Here is a 25,385-nt window from a genome sequence, read left to right as displayed (position 1 = left end):
TATACTATTAAAAAAATCTCAGAGTTAAAAATGCTTAAATTTCATATAAAAGTTAAAATATTTTCCAGACTAGTAAAACAATAAAGCTTGTTTAATATCTCTGAAAAATTCTGAGATCATTATTAGTCTGAGAGCATTCATAGTGGCAACTCCCTTGAACCACTTTTTCCTGCTTCACTCCTTCAAATTCTTGGTTTCTTCGGTGCAGAAAAAGATTATTAATGGCTAAACCATATTTTATACAAATTATTAGATCTTGTTTGAAAAGGGGTTTGAAGACCTATGGACATACAGGATAAGAAAATTAGAGAGTACACATATAAAAATGCTATATGTTAGCCTTTCAAATCTAATGCAGTCCTTATTCTTTTTGTGATAGTATCTGAAAATGGCACAATCAATGACTCCTTGTCTAGAAACCAGAAGGGTAGCATGTGGAGAAGAGTTAACATGATAGGCCTGACTGCTCTTCTTGGAAAGTCCTTCTTACGAGACCCTTCCCTGACTTCTGGGAACTTGGATTTTGGGAGGGGTCTCAACACCCTTAACCCCACAGAGTGGTCCACTGTGCCTAAATGGTTTGTAAAACAATGTGGTTTATAATGAATACCCACTTTTCTTCTGGGAGTTGGGACATTTGGTACATGCCAGGCAGAAGGTGCCTGCCTGCTTTATCAGCCCCTCATAAGAACCCTGGATATTGAATCTCTAATTGATTACTCTGGTAAACATTTTCAGCATGTTGTCACAAGTTGTCCTGTATGACACCAGTGGGAGTGACTCTTGAAATCTTGTACCTTGTCTTCTCTGGCCTTTTCCCCATACCCTTTTTTCCTTTGCTTATTTTGCTCCATATCTTTTCTATGTAATAAGTCACAGCCGTAGTTATGACTGTATTCTAAGTCCTAGCAAATCATAGAACCTATAGGTTATAGTGGGGACATCTCAACAGAGATGGTCTTTTAGTTCCTGTTAGAAAATATATTCCTTTGTTGAGGAGTATAGGAATAGGAAAGAGACATAACAGCTTAAAAAAGAAGTTACTAATATGTTATAACATTGTAACCTGCATAAAGTCAGCATTTTGAATGCTAAGGGAACTTAAAATATTCAGGATTCTATTTATCTTAATTGTCTCAAATATTATTTGTTTGAAGGGACCATCCATGTTTAGAACTTTTTCTTTTTGAAGACAAGCAACAAAAATAAAGATATACATAGTCTTGTATATTGACTGACTGTCACTGTATTTCTTTAATAGGTGGTTACAAAGGTTTAAATGAAGAAGTAATTACAGGCTCTGGAAAGAGTGAGTTTTACTTTAGATAAGGTATTTAATTTTTATAGTGAGTATTGTTTTACCCCTCAATTTTAAAAAACATTTGTCTTTTTTTGGTTTGATTCTTTTTAAGATTCTTGGAAGTCAGAAGCTGAAGGAGGAGAAAGTGGTGACACTCAAGGTATATTAATTTTTGTGTGATCCACATAAATGTATATTACATTTTAATACAAATGCAGACTATTTAAAGAGATAACTTTAAAAAGTTTGAAGTAAAAACTTTAATGGTAAACATTGGGAATTTTTTTGTAATTTTATTTATTTACTTTTGGCTGTGCTGGGTCTTCGTTGCTACACAGGCTTTTCTGTAGTTGCGGAGAGTGAGGGCTCCTCTCTAGTTGCGGTCTTCTCATTGTGGTGGCTTTTCTTGTTGCAGAGCATGGGCTCTAAGGTGCACAGGCTTCAGTAGTTGTGATACATAGGCTCAGTAGTTACAGCTCCTGGGCTCTAGCGCACAGGTTGCACATGGGCTTAGTTGCTCTATGGCATGTGAGATTTTCCTGGGGCAGGGATTGAACTTGTGTTTCCTGCATTTGGCAGGTGAATTCTTTACCAGTGAGCCACCAGGGAAGCCCAGGAATTTGCATGTTGTTTTAAATTTGAGTCTGTTGGTTTTTGTCTGTTTTCTCTTTAATTTTTATTCTAGTCCTTATAATGTAAATTTTATTTTAAATTCTAAGGACCAAAAGTGACCTACATACCACCTCCTCCACCTGAAGATGAGGACTCCATCTTTGCACATTATCAAACAGGCATAAACTTTGACAAATACGATACTATTCTTGTAGAAGTATCTGGACATGATCCACCACCAGCAATTCTGGTCAGTGCAATAATTGTTTCTGTAATGCCTGTGAGGCAAACTTTGTTTTTTAAAAATTTGGTACATTTCTTTAAGTTGATATTAAAAAATACAAAATTTCATCTTTAGTATTCAATATCTTAGGTTGGAAATTTAGAATCATATCTAACATCTGTATTAGAATTAATTGCTGTGTTGAAAGGGAGGGTACTATATTTCCTCCCCACCTCCTCAAACTAGGATGGAAACTTGATTTAAATTTATTAAAAAGGATACTTTTCCTGAAAATTCAATATTTCTGCTTTCTATGTATGTGAGAAAGTGCATCTTAGGGGAGTGATTTTCTAAGGAGTGAGGAGCCCAGAATCCCCTGTTGGTAATGAACCATTTTTATTGATCAGAGTTATTTGTATCTCACAGGTTTTAAGGGGGCTGAACAAGTTTTTAGAGCCATTGTCTATATGGAATATTCCTTAATTCTATCAAGTAATCGCATAAAGGTTCTAGATATTACTTTTGAATATTATATAAAGTAGAATTAACAACTTGAAACTAATTCAAATGGAATATGTTTATGAAATGACTAGTGTATGATACATGGAATTTAACCACTGCCCCCTGATTTTTTTTAGACTTTTGAAGAAGCTAATCTTTGTCAGACACTGAATAACAACATTGCTAAAGCTGGTTATACTAAGCTTACTCCTGTGCAAAAATACAGTATTCCTATTATACAAGGAGGACGAGATTTGATGGCTTGTGCTCAGACGGGCTCTGGAAAGACTGTAAGTCACTTCCCTACTTATATTTTGCCCAGTATTCAAACTGTCACTTTTTGAACTTTGGTTCTTCCCAAGTAGATGATTTTAGTGAACTGTCATAAATACTCATGTTTTTGCATCTGGTTTCTGGTTTTATTGAAGTTTGTGTACTTTTGAAGAAAGAATTTTTAACTATTTCTAGAGTAGTGTTTTGCAGTTCATAGATGTTAAATCTCTAAATGTATTCAGCTCCTTCTGTGGGACTTAATATTAAAAACAAAACAACTGAGAGTCAAAGCACCGAAGGTTATAAGACCTTTGATTATAAGAGCAAGGGAAAAAATAATTTATGTAATGTAAAGTTTTCCCCATCATTTCATGGCAAATAGATGGGAAACAAAAAGTGGAAACAGTGACAGATTTTATTTTCTTGGGCTCCAAAATCACTGTGGATGGTGACTGTAGCCACAAAATTAAAAGATACTTCCTCCTTGGAAGAAAAGCTATGACAAACCTAGACAGCGTAATAAAAAGCAGAAATTTACCACTTTGCTTACAAAGGTCCTTATAGTCAAAGCTAAGGTTTTTCCAATAGTCATGTATGGATGTGAGAGCCTTAAAGAAGGCTGAAAGCCAAAGAATTGATGCTTTCAAACTGTGGTGCTGGAGGAAGCTCTTGAGAGTGCCTTGGACAGCACGGAGATCAAAGCAATCAATCCTAGAAGAAATTCGCCCTGAATATTCACTTGAAGGACTGATGCTGAAGCGCCAGTACTTTGGCTGCCTGATGCAAAGAGCCACCTCATTGGAAAAGACCCTGATGCTGGGAAAGATTAAGGCAGGAGGAGAAGGGGGCGACAGAGGATGAGATGGTTGGATGGCATCACCAACTCAATGGACATGAGTTTGAGCAAACTCCGGGAGATAGTAAAGCAGCCTGACGTACTGTAGTTCATGGGGTCAAAAAGAGTTGGACACAACTTAGTGATTAACAACAACAGTGTGATAGCTATACAGTTTTGGAGTCGAGAATGAGAAATAGCTGTATGTATTGTTGTTGTCTGTGTACAGTACCTGGTCCTTAGTATGAAGTGACCTCTGGTTATGCTAAAAGAACTCTGATGGGACCAAGTTGGTCTTAGGAATAAACTGTGAGATTTGTGAATTAAATAGGGCTCCATGAGATGAACATTAAAGATTGTCATTTCCAGGATCATAGTCTTAACTCATACTATATTAGTCTTAAAAATCCTCCATAGTAGAGGTGAAAGGAAAATAAGTGAAAATAAGCTGTACAATATAGCAGCTAATGTGTGACTTAAATGTGGTTTTGGAGGTAGATTTTAGTGTCTTATTTAATAAGAAAACTGTAGCACAAAGTTTCTCTTGCCATATGTAACTTTTACAAGGGTGATACGTCTAGTAATCCAAATGAATGCTTTCCCAATTTTTGTTCTGCTTTGTGGACCACTTTTGTCATGCATTCTGATTTTATTTCTACCTCAAAAGGAATCATTTAGAATAAATGCTACATTCCTCATTAACCTCTCAAAATAAGTTAATGTTTGTTTATTTAGAATCTTCGGTTGTGTTTTTTTTTTTAAAGCACAAAAGATAGTTTCATAAGATAGATTAACTTTATCAAACATTTTATATTGTATAATATGAACATGATGACCAAAATGTTAGAAACTCATTGAAATAAAAATTATTTCCCTTTGTCATTTTAAATTTATCAAAAAGATGAAAGAAGAAGCTAAAGGATATAAAGACATGAGGAATAGGTTGCCATAGGGAAAAGGATGATGCCCTATAAATTTGTAAGTTATGCAATTTAACTTCTAGGCAGCTTTTCTCTTGCCAATTTTGGCTCATATGATGCGTGATGGAATAACTGCCAGTCGTTTTAAAGAACTGCAGGAACCAGAGTGTATTATTGTAGCACCAACTCGAGAGTTGATCAATCAGATCTATTTGGAAGCCAGAAAATTTTCTTTTGGGTAAGTACATCTGGAATGCCACTCACAAACAAGTTTTTCTTTAGAGAATTATTGTATTTATTTTGGGAAGAACTCAGTACATGAAGAAGAATGCAGTCCTATAATTTAATTTGGTGTTACTTGACTGAAGTTGACTTTTTCATAATCTTATTTATAGAATCTATTTTTAAAAATGCTTATTAAAAATTAGATGATGATAGAAGTAGAATGATAAGACAGTGGACATATTCATGTGTTTTCTGGTAGTTTTTAAGTGTATGTTTAAAAATGAGTTTACGGTGTTCCTAATAATTTTCTATTCCTAATAATTTTCCATGTGTTAATGTTTCTTTAACACATAACTTAGTAAAATGGATAACTGCTTATTTAACAATCAGACCTAATTTTTAATGACTGTAAGATTGTCCATGTGTTTGTATTTTATTTCTCTATTTGGGAGATTTAAGTTGTTTCTAATTTGGGGCTACTATAAATAAAAGCAGTTCTTGCTTTAATGAACAGCTTGCTTATAAACTTTTTCTACTTTTATGTTTTAAGTATTTTATTAGAGTAGATTTAATAGATTTAATGTTAAAGAATATGAAGTTATTTTAAAGCTTGCATTCTACCAGCAGTATTTGAAAATGCTAACTTCACTATACACTTTGCCACTATTTGGTATTATATTAGTTATCTGTTGCTGCTTACCTTAAAACCTAGTTGCTCAAAACAATACATATTATTATCGTACAGTTTCTGAAGGTTAGGAATTGAGGAACAGTTTAGCTGGGTGTTTCTGGCTTGGCATCTCATGAGGTTGCAGACAAGATGTCATTTAGAATTACAGTCATCTGGCTTTATTGGATCTGTCTGTAAGAATGGTCATCTCTAGGAAATGACAGCTGGCTTCACTTAGATTGAAGAGTCAGTGAGAAAGAGCAAGGAGGAGGTTTCTGTGACTTTTTAAGATAGTTGCAGTCACTTTTGCTGTATTCTGTTCATTACTAAGCAGGTCACTAAGTCTAGCTCATACTCAGGACTGTATGATTTGCGAGAACTAGCTCAAAATGAAAATACAAGGTTATTTGTTAAAAAAATTATGATGAATTTTAAAGCAGCAAATAGAATATTAAACCAGGCTCAGGTCTTTTTTAAGCATAGGACTCTGTATGACTGCACAGGTTGTATACCTATGAGGCCAGCCTTGCACACATCTTTGGAGGAGGGGAGTTAGGATCTATATTTAAAGGAAGGTGTATTGAAGATTTTGTGTACGTATTTTAAAATCACTACAACTATCTTCATGTTTTCATTTATTTGGTTATTGAGAGGTTGAACTCCTTTTTGAATGCTTTGTACATTTTTCCTGTGAATTATCCATTTGTTGTCTACCCATTTATCTGTTGGTATATTAGTGTTTTTCTGTACAATTCTTTAGAGCTTTCTATCTAGAACCTTCACCTTTTATTTTGTATAAATCAGTTAATTTGAAATTAGAGGAGAAAAATTAAAATTCTTTTAATGTTAAGCTTGACAGATCTTTTGTAAGAAGTAGATGTACATTGCTTATATCAGTGTTTTATTTCTTAGCCCCATGTACTGTGTTGCTCTTCGAGCTTTTAAATCAAGTAAAAGATAAAAGTTTTTTTTTTTTAAACAATAATGATATTTCAGATAATATGTGTACACAAAATTGTATTAGTATGTGGATATTTGTTGGAACATTTTTGTGGCAAAAAACTGAGAAGTATCTAACTATCTTTAATCCTCCTCTTCAAAGTTTGCGCACTATTACCAGTTTTATGTGAAATAGTATAGAAAGAGCTGGTGCACATGTATGCACTTTAATTCTCCTCTCAACAAATCTTAGCATACTAAGCTTGGTTGCCACCCTTTTAAAAAAAATGGTATATGTTGGAGCTAACACTTACCATAGAACTGTACTCCTCTTTATAGATGCTCAGTTCTTTTGTAAGGAAGGCCTATAATTCTGTTTTTTATTGTTAGACAATTAGATAGTTTTCAGTCTTTTGATACTAAAAATCATGTTAGCAGTGATTATATTACACAGTCATATTTACCCATTTGTGGGGACATATCTGAGGGAAAATCCTATATATGAATTTATTGGGAAAAATAAGTTTTAAAATTTTAATAGAGACTAAAATTGTGAAAGGGATTGTATCAGTTTATCCCCCTGAGTGCCAGTTTCCCTACACTGGCTTAACATGGCATTATCACACTTGAGGGAAGATTTTGTTAGACTTCATTTGTTTTGCTTTTTTGCTTTTAAAAGTAATATTGAACTTAAAGTGTTTAAAAACCATTTGTATTTTTAATGAACATTTGTTCATGTTGTTGGCCCGTTGTGTGGGTGTTGGTTGTGTTTATCATTGTTTTTGAAGAGCTCTATCAGACAAGTTGCAGATATTTTTTTTACTGCAGCTTTTCAACTTTCGGGGAAGAATTGTAAAAGAAATGTTGAATGTATTAGCTCTTTATGTATTTCATTTTACATCTCATTAAAAACAAATGACTAATTTTCAAGCAACTAGAAAATGACATTTATGTTTATTGTCAATAGGACTTGTGTAAGAGCAGTTGTCACATATGGGGGAACCCAGTTGGGGCATTCAATTCGACAAATAGTACAAGGCTGTAATATATTATGTGCTACTCCTGGGAGACTGATGGATGTCATAGGCAAAGAAAAGGTAGGCTCTAGACAGATAACAAAGTTGTGAGATTGACTAGTAATTGTTTTGTTTGGGAAAGAGAGAAACTTGTGTAAAGATATGTATGTTCATTACAGTACCATTTGTATATTAGGCTCCCTTCTGATTCCTTGAATGCTTTCTTATATAAATCTTAATACAAATAAGTAAATAGTATTTTCCATTTTATACTTGGGAAAACAAACTTTTAGTGAGATTATGTAATTTATTTTAATCTCTAAATTAGCTCTAGTAAGTGATAGGGTTAGAATCTGGATCTGATTCCAGAATCCATATCCTAGACCCACTACTCTGGGAGAAAAATGAAATCAATGCTTTTTTCTAGTTTCATGTATGTCTTGAGGAACTCATTTTTTTTTCCTGGAAGAAAACCTTTGTGGCATCAGTAATTTTGTCTCCTGTTTTAAGTGTGAGAGTCATATTATCCAGGATTGTTAAGTTTCTGTCTTTGGAGAGAGATTTTAGGGCTATTTATTTTCAATATTCATATACCACATCATTACATCTCTATATCAGTATTTTCAGTTCACTTTCATGACCCTGCTTTGCTTTTTAAAGACTGTTCTCTAAAGGGATTATTAAAAATATGCTCTTTTTGCAGAAAGGAATTTTTCTTTACTTATTAAGAATATCCAGAGAAATTCACCTTGATTCCCACCTTGTTTCCCATCTTCCATGGGGTAACAAAATCACTTGTTTTCTTTTTGCAAATATGTGCTTTTGTTTTTAGCACTAAGTATTCATGATAGGTAAGAAAAGTTTCCCAGTTGTTCCTGAGTGATTAGAGAATCAGGGATTTATTAAGGGTTTAAAGGAGTTAGAAATAAATTTGTCAGTTATAGGCCATTTGATAATGTCATGCTATTAAGAAATCTTATTTCTTACATTGAAATAGCCTGACTTTATCAGATAATGTAGTCTAGATATGTGCTGTCTAATACAGTAGTCACTAGCTACATGTGGATATTTACATTTTAACTGATATAAAATTAAAAATTTGTTCTTCAGGCATGCTAACTACATTTCAAGTGCTTAATAGCTGCATATGGCTACTGGCTAATAGTGAAGATATAGAATTTTTAAGTAATTACAGAAAGGTCTATTGTGTAATACTGATCTAAATGTTTTGTTTTTTTTCCAGTTTTATGAAATGTTTTATAACATAAGACAAAATTGAGAACTGAAATGAACACTAATACTATTACCTATCCATAACAGTGGTCTCATCATTGTATGCATTGATTTCTAATCTTCATCTTTGAGAATATATTAATAGTTAGACTTGATGAGAATATTTTCATTTAATATATCAACTACTATACTAATTAGTATGCATTCTTTGCTCTAACCCTTGAAAATATCCTAAAAGATTGGTCTCAGACAAGTCAAATACTTAGTTTTGGATGAAGCTGATCGCATGCTGGATATGGGTTTTGGACCAGAGATGAAAAAGTTAATTTCCTGCCCAGGAATGCCATCAAAGGAACAGCGTCAGACCCTTATGTTCAGTGCAACTTTTCCAGAAGAAATTCAAAGGTAAATTTTTTCTTCCTAGAAGTAGCTGCTATGTACTAAAATGCTTTTACAGCAGGAGAACTAATGTGAATATCTTATTCCTGAGAGATTTACTTTTTTAAAAAATTTAGGATTATAACATAGATAGTTTAAAAGTATTTCTAAATTTACTATATTTTACTATATTTTCCCTTGTTTCTTACTTTAATTCCTGGCTTTGCATTAGCATCGCATCTTACTAGAGTGTGTGTGGTTGTGTGAGAGAGAAAATAAGAGCACGTAGCACCTAGCTAGGATTTAGTAAGTGCTTACTAAATAAAAATATTTTTATGGTGGTGCCCCCTCTTCGACCCCAAAGTATAAAACTTAGGGGAATTGCACTTGTATTAGGAAATTTATGTACTAATTGTTGGCAGATATTTGAGTATCATAAATATACTGTGTGTTCTGTGAGTTCTGAGGTTAGCATGACATACTCCTGCTAGAATGGTGACTCTTCTTTCTGCCTGCTAATCCCTTGGCAACAGGGAACCTGAAGTACCCATACAGCAGCTCTAGTTTAAACAGTTCAGTAAAACTCCTGTTTTCTCTGGTGGAACTGTTAAGGGAAGTCGCTCAGTTGTGTCTGACTCTTTGCGACCCCATGAATTGTAGCCTACCAGGCTTCTCCGTCCATGGGATTTTCCAGGCAAGGGTACTGTAGTGGGTTGCCATTTCCTTCTCCAGGGGATATTCCTGATCCAGGAATTGAACCCGGGTCTCCTACATTGCAGGCAGACGCTTTACCTTCTGAGCCACTAGGGAAGCCCCTTTGGGAACCAAGACCTCCAATACTTGTAGTCAGTGCAGTAAGCACAATTTCCTGTGTGGGTCACCGGGAGTCATGGTAAATGGGCCACTCTAGCTTGGATCCTTTGGTTCCCAGACCCATATACTCCATAAAGATCTTTGGTTCCTACTGAATGATTGCTTTACTATCTGCTTTTAAATGTTACAAATTGCCTATTATTCCATCTGAAGTCCATTTTTCGCATTCTGCATATTCCCCGAACCATATCCTTGGCTTGCATTTCTACCTGTATGTTCTCCCAAATTTATTACCTGTAATTTTTTGATTGAAGTATAGTTGACTTACAATATTATATTACTTTCAAGTGTACAACTTAGTAATTTAATATTTTATAGAATATATTCCATACAAAGTTATAAAATGTTAAGTATGTTCCTTATGCTGTACATTCTGTCTTTGTAACTCAATTATTTTATACCTAGCAGATTGTAACTCAATCCTCTTCACCTATTTTACTACTCTCCTGGCCCCCTCCCTTTTGGTGACCATTGGTTTATTCTCAATATCTGAGTCTGTTTGTTTTGTTATATTTGTTCCTTTGTTTTATTTTTTAGATTCCACTTATAAGTGAAAATGTACAGTATTCTTTCTGACTTCTTTTACTAAATATAATTACCTCCAGATTCATCCATGTTATTGAAGATGGCAAAATTTCATTATTTTCTATGGCTGAGTAATATTCCACTGTGTGTGTGTGTGTGTGTGTGTGTGTGTACCACATCTTCTTTATCCATTCATTTGTTGATGGAAACTTAGGTTGTTTTCATATCTTGTCTATTGTAAATAATGCTACTATGAACATTGGGATACATGTATCTTTTCATTTTAGTGATTTCATTTTCTTCAGATATTTACTCAATTGTTTCCTGTGGTAGTTTTATTTTTGAATTTTTTGAAAAATGCCCATTCTGTTTTCTCTAGTGGTTGTACCAGTTTACACTCTCACCATCGGTGCATGTGGATTCTCTTTTCTCCACATCTTGCCAGCCCTTGTTGTTTCTTGTCTTTTTGATAATAGCCATTCTGACAGGTGTGCAGTGATATCTCATAGTAGTTTTGATTTGCCTTTCCCTGATGATTAGTGTTACTGAGCACCTTTTCATGTGCCTATTGGCCATCTGTATGTCTTCTTTGGGAAAATGTCTATTCAGGACCTCTGCCCATTTAAAAAAATTGGGTTGTTTGTCTTATACTATGAAAGAAATCATGAAGAAACCCAAAGACAGTGTACTGATTGGGAGAAGATATTTGTAAACAATATGTTCAATGAGGGGTTAATATTCAAAATACATGAAGAACTTGTATAAGTAAATATCAAAAAACAAACAGCCTGATTATTACCTGTATGTTTAATCTCTCTCCTCAGCTTCAGACTTTTAGATTTAACTCTTCAGGATTATTTTTCCTCTTATATGAATTACCAGTAACTCACGTTCATCAGGTACAAAATTGAACCTCTTCTTCAGCTCCCTCTTTTTTTCTTTCCAGTTTTCCTTGTTGGCTTCAAGGTCTTTCGAAACCAAAGTCATTTGAAGCATGTTGATTCCTCCCTCATACTCCTTTAACTCTGCCCTTCAAAAGTATTCAACTTGGCAGTTATCTCTATAATATTGCAAATTTGTTAGTTTCTTCTTTGTTTACCACCTTATTTTAGGTCCTTTTAAGTTCCCCTCTGCTTATTGATAGTAGCTTTCTAATATGTCTGTAGTTTGACTTTTGGGCTGTTAAAATTGCAAAACTAAGTCTCTTTATCGCCATTTATTTAAAATAAATTCTCCCATGTCTTTCCATTTCCACAGACTAACCAACTTTTAAATGGTTTTATACATGACAATTTTTGCCTCATTTGCCACTTTATTCCTTGGAATGATTTCTGGCTTATTTAGAGTATTTCCTATTGGCTGCTGCTGCTGCTAAGTCTCTTCAGTTGTGTCCGACTCTGTGCGACGCCATAGACGGCAGCCCACCAGGCCCCACCGTCCCTGGGATTCTCCAGGCAAGAACACTGGAGTGGGTTGCCATTTCCTCCTCAAATGCATGAAAGTGAAAAGTGAAAGTGAAGTCGCTCAGTCGTGTCCGACTCTTAGCGACCCCATGGACTGCAGCCTACCAGGCTCCTCCGTCCATGGGATTTTTGGCTACGCAAGCCGAATTCTGTTCCTCTTCATTATTTAATCCTTATTTCTTCTTTCCTTCTGCATAGAGTGCTTTTCCTTAGTCATCACTATTTCATGTTTTTGCTTGCTTCTTCCTTAGATCAAGCTTTAAACTTGAAGACTCTTAATAGACATCATTTCATCCATTTCCTGCCAGTCTTATAAAGGAACCCTCTTTCTTGTGAAAGAAATTATTTAAAACACTTTTCAGTTTTCTTGTAACATAGTAAGGTTCAATCAGTGTTAACTGTTATAGCACTAGCTTACTATAGTAAAGCATTAAATAATTAAAATATGTAAATATTAAACTAAAAATATTTTTAAGTTATAGTAATTGCTTTTTATAGCTATATTTATGCTGAGCAACACAGGCAGAGATCATCATGTTCGTCTTTATACACACTACCTTATACCACATAGGCCAGGTACTGTGTGTCTATATTTTAATACATATATATATATATGTATTTTAATATATATACTTAGTATATATTTTAATGAGTGTAAAGGATGATTGATAATTTTAGATAATGTCAAGGTTTGTGCCTGGATGAAAGGGTTCTTGACTCTAGAAGTAGTATATGAACAAGAAGTTTTTCTTTTATGGTAAGAGAGCAGATGAAGGAAAAGAAGCAACAGTGATTTATTAAGATTCTAGATATGTGGAGTTTGAACTATTTTCTTGATATGCTAGGAAATGACTAGAAAGTAAGAGATTGCTATGTAGGAGAGAGGAGGACTGCTCCATGACCTCCTCTTTTTTCCTCCCAAACTTGCTCTATAATCGGCAGTTCCCCTTCTCCCCACCCCATGTTTCTGTGATCTAAAGCAGGGCTTCTTCATTATATGTTGTCCGTGAGTTGTGTGTGTGTCAGGATGCTGATACCCTCAAACTTTGGGGAGATCATCTGCAGCTTGGTGTGGCCTAGCCCCTAGTCTGTTCACCTGGTCTCATTTTTTTCAACAGTTATGCTCTATAGATATTATCATTTTCTTTGTTTGTCATGATGTGAAAAGCATTGACTTAAGATCTGGTTTGCTCAGAATATTATAGTTCATTTGAAGTACATTAATTTAACAGCTCATATTTTCAGGAACCAACTCTTATAAATAACATATATGAAGGCATTGAATGAAGAACAGAATTTTTGCTGTAGGTTTGCATTTTAATCTTTAATTAAAAAATTCCTGCTTGTTGTAGTCTGATGGTTTAGCATACTTTTGTTGTATACACATTTTATATAGTTTCGTGTGGTCAGGGCTCCACTTGAAATTACTTACCCATCATTTGACACAGACTTTTACATTCGTAATAAGTGTTTTGCAAAATGCTAACATTTTACAATGATACTTGAAAGTAATTCTTGGATGATGTAATATCTACCATCTCTTATTATGACTGTTATAATCTGGTTTATAAATGTTATAATCTGGCTTATAAATGTTGAAGTAACACTTGCAGGAATTCAGTGAATATTATTAGTATTAATGGAAGAGAATAAGTTAAGGAATACTCTTTTGTCTTTCAAGGTTGGCTGGGGAGTTTTTAAAGTCGAATTATTTGTTTGTTGCTGTTGGACAAGTGGGTGGAGCATGTAGAGATGTTCAGCAGACCATTCTTCAAGTTGGCCAGTACTCAAAAAGAGAAAAACTTGTTGAAATTCTACGAAACATAGGTATCTTATGTTGATTATCTTTTGTCATGATTTTGATTTTTACAAAAATTACTTTTAGAAAAGACTTTAAGCATTATTTGGCATGAGTTAAATAAGTTTTCACTGTTTCTTCTTCCTCTAAAATTCTTTTACCAGAAAATCAAATCATAAGAAAATTATAAAGCAGTATAGTTGTTTTTCCTCCATAAATGTTAAAAAAAAAATAGGAAGAGTTTGAGACTTTAACAATGCTTGACCAAAAACTATTCCAGTAGAAATATATATGTTTTTGTTTTAGAAAATAGAAAGGATTAGTAACATATCTTTACCTCAAGCTCTATTTACTCCACTAAAAGTAAGATCTTTGTTGTATTTCTGATTCCCAGTTTTTGCTCTCTAAGGCTTCCTGTATTCATATATTTAAAGAATTTTGGAGCTAGAAGGGACTTTAACGGTCTAATTCTATTCCTTACAATGTTAATGAGAAACTCTATCCCTCCCTTCAAAAAAGCTAGTTTTTATGGAAAGTTGTATTTCTTTGTTTGATTGAGATAGCTTTAGTTTATGCCTGGAAATAAAATTTTATAATATGGCCATTTTAATATTTTTTTTGTTGCCTCACAGGCTAAATGTATCATATGGATCCTTTCTCCTCATCCTCCATTTTAAGTGTCTGTTTCAGTTTGAAGTCAATGTTAGGAATGGGGAATAAAAAGGCAAGAAGCTGTCTAATTTCCAACAATAAGAAGTTGATTTAGAAATGCTTTTAAAAGGCTTCTAGTCTTCAATTTTTTCTGAGTTTTATATAAAAAAAACTTTAAAAACCAAATATTCATCTTGAGTTTGAGAAATGTTATTAGTTTTACTTCATGATCTGTTTCATAGCAGGTACTATTGCATGCAAAATAAAAATAATAATTGTTGTGGGCCATATACTATTCTGATTGTTTTACATGTGTCCACTCATTTAATTCTCAAAACAACCTTCTGAGGGTGGGGTTTGTTACCCTCACTTTAAGGTTGAGGGCACTGAAATACAGAGATGTCAAATAACTTGCCCAGTATAAATTGAAGTTCCAAATGCAACAGGAGATAAGTAATACATGGTTTTGCTGAAGTTAGAGCACATTTCTAGTATAGTTATCTTAAGACTTTTTATATATGAATTTATGGAATGAAGTTTGAAAATAATTCTGCTGAAGATAGTGTTTCAAAAGTTCTGGTTTCCCTTTGGGAAACCTTTGAGGTCAGCATATAAGCACTATTGGTATACTTCTGTATTAATTGAAAGGTTAAATGTTTTGTAGTTCATAATTTATTATTCTTGGTTTCTTTTTGCTTTGCATAGAAATGTTATGCTGTATATCATATTTTACGTATTTTTGTTCATATAAATTTATCTCTTTTTCTAATCATTAACTTAAATCTGGTAGCTTTCCTCTTTTGCTTTTAAAATGTATAGGTTTCATTATTTCATAGTAGTATACCAACTGCCTTTTTCATAATTTTAAATGAACAGGTGTCAAAGATTTTATTGAGCTCATTAATTACAAAGGGAACTAGTAAGATGTTATAGCCAGTTCAGAGGAGAATTCAAAGAACACATTTATGTGTAGGATATCAGGAAGACTAAGATGAATTTATAAATAGATGCAAAATTAATCAGTATCCACAAAGCGTAATAATCTGTTACATTTGAGGGAAGATTTTCATTTATATTTTTATCAATAAGAATCATTTGCATTGCTCTCACTTGCAGTAGAGGTATAAAACCGAGGTAGTAAAAGGTACAGACAACCTTGAAGGGTATGCTAGTCAGTATCAGCTTTGCTCATTTCAGAGTCTTCAACAGTTTTTTCTGACAACCTGTATTCCCACATAGCCACAATAATCTCAGATTATTCTTGATCACAAGAAAGGCTGATCTCATTATGTTTGGCCTATTTTCATAGGTGCAGCAAGACTGTTCCATAACAAAGGCCTCTTCAAGTTTGTTTCACAAATCTAGAGCTGTACAATATTGAACAACTATGAAAGTCACAAAATTAACTTCTAGATAGTTTTCATAAGAAATCTGAGATTGAAGTTGTAAAGGTCTCTGAAGAATAGGAAACTAAGTCTAAAATACTTTTCATATATCATTTACAGTACCTAGAAATTTAAGTGAATTCCTCTCTTCTAATTTCCCCAGATTTTTAATGTAATTGATTCTTGTTTCATTGAATCTGTCTGCAGATTCCATCTGCTTTTGGACTATAAACAGTTCTAGAAATTATCCTCAATCCAGTGATCTTTGCAAGTTGTCAAAATGTCAGTTTCCAGCCTTCTATCTTGAGGCATCAATAGTTTGAAGTGCCTGAAACAGTCCTTTTCCCACAAGACTTGGAGTCTGTTCTTCTTCACTAATGATAGAAATTCTCTGGTTTATAGAAAGTCTTTGGACAAGCATCAAAACAAAACAGAAACTGTCTGTAGTTGACAGAGAATGGTTGTGGTTATTAGTGATCATTGTTAAATACGAAAGATCTGATGAAGGCTGAAAATAAGAATAAATCTACAAACAAATTTGGTTGTATGGAGCAGTGTACCTCCAAGCCTCTGAAATATACAGAAAACCTGTTTAGAGTTCTTTCATAAGTGTCTTGGTCAGTGTTTCTCCTGAAGTTTAAAAAAAATATTATGAACAGCAAGAGAATTTACATAATTCTAGGGACTTCTCATAAAGTAAACAGTTTTGAAATGTATGAATAACATTTTTACCTATGCATTTCAACCTAGGGAAAGCTTAATGTCTTCTGATACAACAGTTCTTACCACACAACTCCTGAAAGTAATAACATTCTATACAAGCTTAATTATTTTTAGCCTCTCTTTTATTTTATATGGTAAAATAAAAAGCCTGTCTTTTCCCTGGGGTTCTCTGAGAAATCTCAGAAGTAGTTTAGGTGGAGTTCTTCTAAATTTATCAGTTCAGTTCAATCGTTCAGTCGTGTCCTACTCTTTGTGACACCATGAACCACAGCATGCCAGGCCTGCCTGTCCATCACCAACTTCTGTAGTCCACCCAAACCCATGTCCATTGAGTTGGTGATGCCATCCAACCATTTCATCCTCTGTCGTCCCCTTCTCCTCCTGCCCTCAATCTTTCCCAGCATCAGGGTCTTTTCCAGTGACTCAGCTCTTCACATCAGGTGTCCAAAGTATTGGAGTTTCAGCTTCAACATTAGTCCTTCCAGTGAACACCCATGACTGATCTCCTTTAGGATGGACTGGTTGGATCTTCTTGCAGTCCCCGGGACTCTCAAGAGTCTTCTCCAAAACCACAGTTCAAAAGCATCAATTCTTCGGCACTCAGCTTTCTTTATAGTCCAACTCTCACATCCATATATGACCACTGGAAAAACTATAGCCTTGACTAGATGGACCTTTGTTGACAAAGTAATGTCTCTGCTTTTTAATATTCTGTCTAGGTTGGTCATAACTTTCCTTCCAAGGAGTAAGCATCTTTTAATTTCATGGCTGCAATCACCATCTGCAGTGATTTTGGAGCCCAGAAAAATAAAGTCAGCCACTGCTTCCACTGTTTCCCCATATATTTGCCACGAAGTGATGGGACCGGATGCCATGATCTTCGTTTTCTGAATGTTGAGCTTTAAGCCAACTTTTTCACTCTAACTTTCATCAAGAGGCTCTTTAGTTCTTCTTCACTTTCTGCCATAAGGATGGTGTCATCTGCATATCTAAGGTTATTGATATTTCTCCCAGAAATCTTGAACCCAGCTTGTGCTTCCTCTAGCCCAGTGTTTCTCATGATGTACTCTGCATATAAGTTAAATAAACAGGGTGACAATATACAGCCTTGATGTACTCCTTTTCCTATTTGGAACCAGTCTGTTGTTCCATGTCCAGTTCTAACTGTTGCTTCCTGACCTGCATATAGGTTTCTCAAGAGGCAGGTCAGGTGGTCTGGTATTCCCATCTCTTTCAGAATTTTCCACAGTTTATTGTGATCCACACAGTCAAAGGCTTTGGCATAGTCAATAAAGCAGAAATAGATGTTTTTCTGGAACTCTCTTGCTTTTTCCATGATCCAGCAGATGTTGGCAATTTGATCTCTGGTTCCTCTGCCTTTTCTAAAACCAGCTTGAACATCTGGAAGTTCATGGTTCACATATTGCTGAAGCCTGGCTTGGAGAATTTTGAGCATTACTTTGCTAGCACGTGAGATGAGTGCAATTGTGCGGTAGTTTGAGCATTCTTTGGCATTGCCTTTCTTTGGGATTGGAATGAAAACTGACCCTTTCCAGTCCTGTGGCCACTGCTGAGTTTTCCAAATTTGCTGGCATATTGAGTGCAGCACTTTCACAGCATCATCTTTGAGGATTTGAAATAGCTCAATTGGAATTCTATCACCTCCACTAGCTTTGCTCGTAGTGATGCTTCCTAAGGCTCACTTGACTTCACATTCCAGGATGTCGGGCTCTAGGTGAGTGATCACACTATCGTGATTATCTTGGTCGTGAAGATCTTTTTTGTACAATTCTTCTTTGTATTCTTGCCACCTCTTCTTAAATTCTTCTGCTTCTGTTAGGTGTAAATTTATAGTCTGATCTTAAAAAAACAAAATCAAAAGTTGTCAGAAGAGAGTTGAACATTTTACTAGTGTAAGATTACTTAGTTCTTAGGTAGTAATTTAATTGAAGTGACAAAGCATTTAAAAATTAGAGTAGAAGGTAACGTGGTTATAAAGAACAATAGATCTTTCATAAAGGTCTTTTTCTCTTTAAACAACCAAAGACATGATAAAGTCAAAAGATTCTCTGCTATATAGGCTGATTATAAGGAAGAGAAAGAAGAACCTTTCATATTGTAAGTAAAAGCATTAAACAGTAAATCAGGAAATAGTTCCATGCTAATTGCTTGAATTTGTTAAAATTTTAACACATTTCATCTTTTTTTGTTGGGGGCGTGGGGGGCTTTCCCAGTGGCTCAGTGGTACACAGGATACCTTCAGTGTAGGATACGCAGGAGATGTGGATTTAATCCCTAGGTCAGGTAGATGCCCCCTGGAGGAAGGCATGGCAGCCCACTCCAGTATTCTTGCCTGGAGAATCCCATGGATAGAGGAGCCTGGCGGGATTCACACTGGGGAACCAGGAAAAGATGAGATCAAGGCTTTAAGCTGCATAGTAGTATTATGTACCTGACTATATCAAATGAATCAGTTTTGGCATTGGGCATCTTGATATATGATCTCCAAAACTATTGAAAGATAATTTTTGACAAAATCATTACTCATTAATAAAATGACTATGTCTCAAGGATATAACTCATTTATTACTGTAGGAATCAGTCATTCTCTTGATTTCCTACCTGGTTTTCTGATATCTGAGATTAAATATCACCTCTAAAACCTTCCTTTTTTGCAGTCCTACTATCTTACTTAGGACATTCTATTCAGTATCTTGCCGGGAGAATTCCAGGGACAGAGGTGCCTGGTGGGCTATAGTCCATGGGGTCACAAAGAATCAATCGGACATGACTGAGCGACTGACACTCATTCCAGTTGTTCAGACACAAAAATATGAGGCATCTTTGATTTCTTTCTCCAGTGTACATATCTGATCTGTCAGCAGAGTCCTCTTGTTTCTGTCTAGCATCAAACTATATCAGAACCCATCAGTTGCTAAGTTAAAACAAAGATCAGATCTACTTCTTGCCTCCAAACCCAATGGCTTCCCTCCTCAAAGTAAAGATCTTTCAGTGGATTTCAGGGCACTTCATGAAATGGCTTCCATCATCCCTCTCCAAATCCTGCTGCTCTCCATTGCTTACCCTATTCTAGCTGCACTTTGCTCATTACTCATCCCCACACGTACCAGACATGGTTCTACCTCATTGCCTTTGTTCTTGATATTCCCTCTGCCTAGAACGTAAAAACCAGATGGGGACCTCTTTTCTGGTTTGTTTGTTTGTTTGTGAGCACGTAAAGAACACCTATACCTTAGAACCTTTATATTTGTTCTTACCTCTGACCTATAATATTGTTTCTTCAGATATCTGAATAGTTCACTTGTTTAGTAATATCTGTCCTCAGATGTCATCTAATTAGAGAAGGTGCATAAACCCATTTGGCCCTTTATTCTGCTAAATTTTTTTCTTTTTTAGACTTAATGCATCATATTTGTTATTTACCTCTCCACAATGAGTGCAGGTGCTTTGTTTTATTTGCTGTGTTTTCAGTATCTAGAATAGATACTGGCATCTACTGGGTGCTAAATGTTTGTTAATAAATGGAGACAGCTGATAGGGACATGGAGGAGTGGGATTACGAAAAGTAACACCTTGTTACTTCTATTCAGGCTATAGATTATTATCTTTCCTCTCTAACATTTTATAGAAAATTTCTTGGTGTGGAAGAGTCTTTGGCTCATGCTTATATTTAAACCAATTAACAAAGCTAACAAGTAAATATTCTTTAATGTGTTAAGACCCTGAGATAATATCTTATATATCTATATATATAAGATACTTTGTGGATTAAGGGGTTTGAATTGAGATAATGTTGAAACATAGAATATTGTAGAGTTTGTCAGCCCTGGGTTGAATGCAATTATTATGAATGCCTCTGGCAGTCAAGGTAAAATAATAGATTCTATAACCATGGGAAGAACAAAGGAATTTATTTATAGAGAGGGAAATGAAGGGCTGGAGCCAAATTTGGAACTGCTAAGAGTTGGCAGGTAGATATCATTTATCTTTCCCTAAGTCTCTACTTACTGGTTGGCCTATGAAGGCAAGGGGCAAGCGGTCATTTTTCTTTTTTTTTTAGTCATAAAGTAGGAAAAAGTCCTTGTCTCTCTATCTTTGACATTTATCCACTCAGGAAATATTTGAATTGCTCTTACCTATCAGGCCTGAGTTTAGGTGCTGGGAATACAGTGGTGAATAAGACAGTTTCCTACTCACCCTATGCTTTTTTTTCTTTTCCTAATTTTGTAGTTTGAATGTTTCATTGTCTTGTAGGTGATGAAAGAACTATGGTCTTTGTTGAAACTAAGAAAAAAGCAGATTTTATTGCCACTTTTCTTTGTCAAGAAAAAATATCAACAACAAGTATTCATGGGTGAGTAGATTATTATGATTTCCTAGTAAGGAGGTAACTTCTATTTGTCATTTGTTAAGAAATGTTGGTATATTTAACTAGTAAAAAATCCTGGAATTAGGATCTCAAGATCTAGCTATTATTCTTCATCTTTAAGTTTTTATAAGAATCAAGTGGCTGGGATGGATGAGTTAGAAGTATCTTAAGTTCCTCATCATGATTATCAAGCAGTCTCACTTAGTCTCTCTAATCCTTAGATCTAGGTGCTTATTCAGCTAATCTATCCAGTGCTTGGTATTTTTTTCACTGGGCCTCAAAAATGTCATAGTAACACAACTTCATTGGCACTTTACTAGGAGATCTAAAATATTAATTGGTGAATATGTAGAATTCCGAGATTATACTTTAAAAAAACCAGGAATTTTTGAGAAAGCATTTGATCAACTAGTTGTGTATTTTTTGTCAAAACTAGAAACAGTTTATTAGTTGGTAAGATTTGATGTTTGTCGCATTTGAGTCTGTATTTTGGCTGTAGGTATTAGCTGTCACCTTCATCTGCAAATGGAGTTAATTGTCCTAACCTCAAAGTATTATTGTGAGAATTAAATGATGACTTACAAGAAATTAGTATAATACTTTGTATGTAAGAAGTAGACACTAATGTTAACTGTTGCTATTTTTGTTTTACTGTTATCCATTGAACTTATCCAAAAAGAAATCTATCCATTGAACTTTAATGGTTGTCTTTAATAATTTTCTTAAGGGCTATTCTAATACATGCTTTGTTTTCTTTCAAGTGATCGTGAACAGAGAGAAAGAGAGCAAGCTCTTGGAGATTTCCGCTGTGGAAAGTGCCCTGTTCTTGTTGCTACTTCAGTAGCTGCCCGAGGGCTGGATATTGAAAATGTTCAGCATGTTATTAATTTTGATCTTCCTTCTACCATTGATGAATATGTTCATCGAATTGGGCGTACTGGTCGTTGTGGAAATACTGGCAGAGCTATTTCCTTTTTTGATCTGGAATCAGATAGCCAGTTAGCACAGCCTCTAGTCAAAGTGCTATCAGATGTAAGTTTTTAATTTTTAAAACTGAATGGATAGTGTTCTTACCTTGTCATTGAAAGCAGACATTTTATATGTATGGATTTTCAGTTCAGTTCAGTTGCTCAGTCGTGTCTGACTCTTTGCAACCCCATGGACTGCAGTATGCCAGGCTTCCCTTTCCATCACCAACTCCCAGAGCTTACTCGAACTCATGTCCATCGAGTTGGTGATGCCATCCAACCGTCTCATCTTCTGTCATCCCCTTCTCCTCCTGCCTTCAATCTTTGCCAGCATCAGGGTCTTTTCCAATGAGTCAGTTCTTTGCATCAGGTGGCCAGAGTATTGGAGCTTCAGCTTCAGCATCAGTCCTTGCGATGAATATTCAGGACTGATTTCCTTTAGGGTTGACTGGTTTGATCTCCTTGTAGTCCAGGAGACTCAAGAGTCTTCTCCAACATCACAGTTCAAAAGCATCAATTCTTCAGCACTCAGTTTTCTTTGAAGTCCACTTCTCACATCCATACATGACTACTGAAGAAACCATAGCTTTGACCAGACAGACCTTTGGTGGCAAAATAATGTCTCTGGTTTTTAATATGCTGTCTAGGTTGGTCATAGCTTTTCTACTTTTCTTCCAAGGAGCAAGCATCTTTTAATTTCATGGCTGTAGTCACCATCTGTAGTGATTTCGGAGCCCCCAAAAATAAAGTCTCTCACTGTTTCCATTGTTTGTCCATCTGTTTGCCCTGAATTGATGGGACCGGATGCCATGATCTTAGTTTTCTGAATGTTGAGCTTTAAGCCAACTTTTTCACTCTCTTCTTTCACTTTCATCAAGAGGCTCTTTAGTTCTTCGCTTTCTGCCATAAGGGTGGTGTCGTCTGCGTATCTCAGGTTATTGATATTTCTCCAGGCAGTCTTGATTCTACCTTGTGCTTCATCCAGCCCAGCATTTCACATGATGTACTCTAAAATCCCACGGGCGGAGGAGCCTGGTAGGCTGCAGTCCATGGGGTCGCTAAGAGTCGGACACGACTGAGTGACTTCACTTTCACTTTTCACTTTCATGCATTGGAGGAGGAAATGGCAACCCACTCCAGTGTTCTTGCCTGGAGAATCCCAGGGACGGGGGAGCCTGGTGGGCTGCCGTCTATGGGGTTGCACAGAGTCGGACACGACTCAAGCGACTTAGCAGCAGCAGCATATAAATTAAATAAGCAGGGTGACAATATACAGCCTTGACATACTCCTTTCCCTATTTGGAACCAGTCTGTTGTTCCATGTCCAGTTCTAACTGTTGCTTCTTGATCTGCATACAGATTTCTCAGGAGGCAGGTCAGGTGGTCTGGTATTCCCATGTCTTGAAGGATTTTCCAGTTTGTTGTGATCCACACAGTCAAAGGCTTTGGTGTAGTCAATAAAGCAGAAGTAGATGTTTTTCTGGAACTGTCTTGCTTTTTTCAAAGGAAAAGTAAACATGTGAATCTTTTGAGACTTTATGCATGTTGTTTATGAAGTTAATTTTTTTTAAGGCTCAACAGGATGTTCCTGCATGGTTAGAAGAAATTGCCTTTAGTACATATGGTCCTGGCTTCAGTGGTAATGCAAGAGGAAATGTGTTTGCATCAGTTGATACTAGAAAGGTTAGTTGAGGGGGAAAATTTAGAAATTGGCTTTTAGTTATTTGCTCTTTGTAAATGTTGTGCTTAATATTGTGAAGTAACTATAACAATAAGTTAAGCCATTATTTTTCATGCCTGGAATATTAATGTTTCTCTAAATATTTTATGTACATATATAGTTTTGGTCTTAAAGGGAAGGAATTTAAGATTTATGCTCAAACACCTTCTTTTCACATTTTAAATTCTAATTTGGGATCTTCTGAGATTTTGTAGTAACTATTTTTTGAATTCTGACCACATTATTAAGTAAGATAAAATAATAGCAGTGTGGTTGCATATCTTTTCTATTGTGTCAGTTTCTAGGCAACATAATTTTTATACAGAAACAGTGGGCATACTGGTCATTAAGTATTTCTGCTTATTCGTTGAAGTGAAGAGCTTTGTTTTTCCAGTTGCCAAAACTATTGGCTTACATTTTTTCTTTAAAAATTCTGTGCAATTTAAACTTCCTAGGTTGATATGGACCTTTTTTCAAATGGATTGGATTCAGTGAGAATGAAATTTTTTGTTTGGGGAAGAAATGGTAGAAAGCTTGAGTCCTTACTATCAGTCTAAGTAGTGTAACTTTAACGATGCATAAAATTAAATGTTTGTTTGTTTGTTTTTTAAGAATTACCACAGCAAGAGCTCTTTGAACACAGCAGGGTTTTCTTCAACACAAGCTCCTAATCCAGTAGACGATGAGTCATGGGATTAAAACGAAAACAACCTGCAAGTTTGTGGTACAGTTTTGATGCAGAGAAGAAAGTAGTTTTGATTTTTGATTTTTTAAAACAGAAGTATGAAACCTTGCATCTCCTATCCTTCTGTTCTTACTCCCACCCTTAAGAAAATCCTTACTGACTAGTTCTGTGAAATGCTAAAAGTTACAACGTTGCGGTTACTAATACAAATGGTGTTAACCAGAAAGATTAAAGCATTCTAAATGTCTTGCCTATTTCTATTGTATTCTTCAAGATTTTAGACATATTTCATGTCTAAATGCCATGTCTTAGTATAGTGTTTATTGATCCCACAGCAAACAGGATTATAGGATACACTTTTGGTTAAAAATTATTGGGTTCTATTTTTACTTATAAGGAGCCTTTAAACAATATGTGTCACTGAAATGTAATGACATGATTTTCATGATAGAAACAGTGAAAGACAAGCTTTTAAAAGCAGTTTTGATTTTATATCATCAGATATGTGATGAACATGCTTTAATGTTTGCAACGTGACCTCTGTACTCAATGATACAACTGTTTGTATTATATTTATAATATACAGACTTCTCCTTAAAAATAAAGGATGAAACTCTTTTCCCCCTAAGATTTCCAACAGCACTTTTAATTTTTCTTGTTACAGATTATAGTTCTCAACTCTTGTATTTTGAAATTTTATTTGAGTCTTGTGAAACCAATGAAGTGAAAAGTCTTATATAAATTGAATATGTATAATATATATTAATACACAGATGCAGTAATGAAAGTCATTCTTTGAGCTCAAACTATATCAACAGAAACAGTGTTGTTCACTCTTGCCATAATTAACTTTTTGATATTTTAATATTGAGGGTGAAAACTTTTTTTCACTTACCATTACATATCTTAAACTTACTGTGTCTACGTGTACCCCGATGTTCATCGCAGCACTGTTTACAATAGCCAGGACACGGAAGCAACCTAGATGTCCATCGGCAGACGAATGGATAAGAAAGCTGTGGTACATGTATACAATGGAATATTACTCAGCTATTAAAAAGAACGCATTTGAATCAGTT

General features: G+C 35.1%; 1 protein-coding gene across 5 annotated transcripts in view; it reads left to right on the top strand.

Moving 5' to 3' along the window:
* Positions 1-24,934, top strand: part of DDX4 (DEAD-box helicase 4) — a 66,366-nt gene extending 41,432 nt beyond the window's left edge. For all 5 annotated transcript variants that reach the window (XM_061393500.1, XM_061393502.1, XM_061393501.1 and 2 more), the window contains 12 exons: positions 1,262-1,309; positions 1,413-1,460; positions 2,020-2,162; positions 2,774-2,926; positions 4,748-4,902; positions 7,466-7,595; positions 8,986-9,152; positions 13,668-13,813; positions 20,819-20,918; positions 21,695-21,965; positions 23,474-23,584; positions 24,234-24,934. In XM_061393500.1, coding sequence (XP_061249484.1) covers positions 1,262-1,309; positions 1,413-1,460; positions 2,020-2,162; positions 2,774-2,926; positions 4,748-4,902; positions 7,466-7,595; positions 8,986-9,152; positions 13,668-13,813; positions 20,819-20,918; positions 21,695-21,965; positions 23,474-23,584; positions 24,234-24,320 — 1,559 coding nt within the window. In that variant the 3' untranslated portion in view covers positions 24,321-24,934. The remainder of the gene's footprint in view (positions 1-1,261; positions 1,310-1,412; positions 1,461-2,019; positions 2,163-2,773; positions 2,927-4,747; positions 4,903-7,465; positions 7,596-8,985; positions 9,153-13,667; positions 13,814-20,818; positions 20,919-21,694; positions 21,966-23,473; positions 23,585-24,233) is intronic.
* The last annotated feature ends 451 nt before the right edge of the window (positions 24,935-25,385 follow it).

Source organism: Bos javanicus, chromosome 20, assembly GCF_032452875.1.
Source record: "Bos javanicus breed banteng chromosome 20, ARS-OSU_banteng_1.0, whole genome shotgun sequence".
Classification (NCBI taxonomy): Eukaryota; Metazoa; Chordata; class Mammalia; order Artiodactyla; family Bovidae; genus Bos; species Bos javanicus.
Note: the sequence above shows the minus strand (reverse complement) of the source record. Positions and strands in the feature narration are given on the sequence as shown.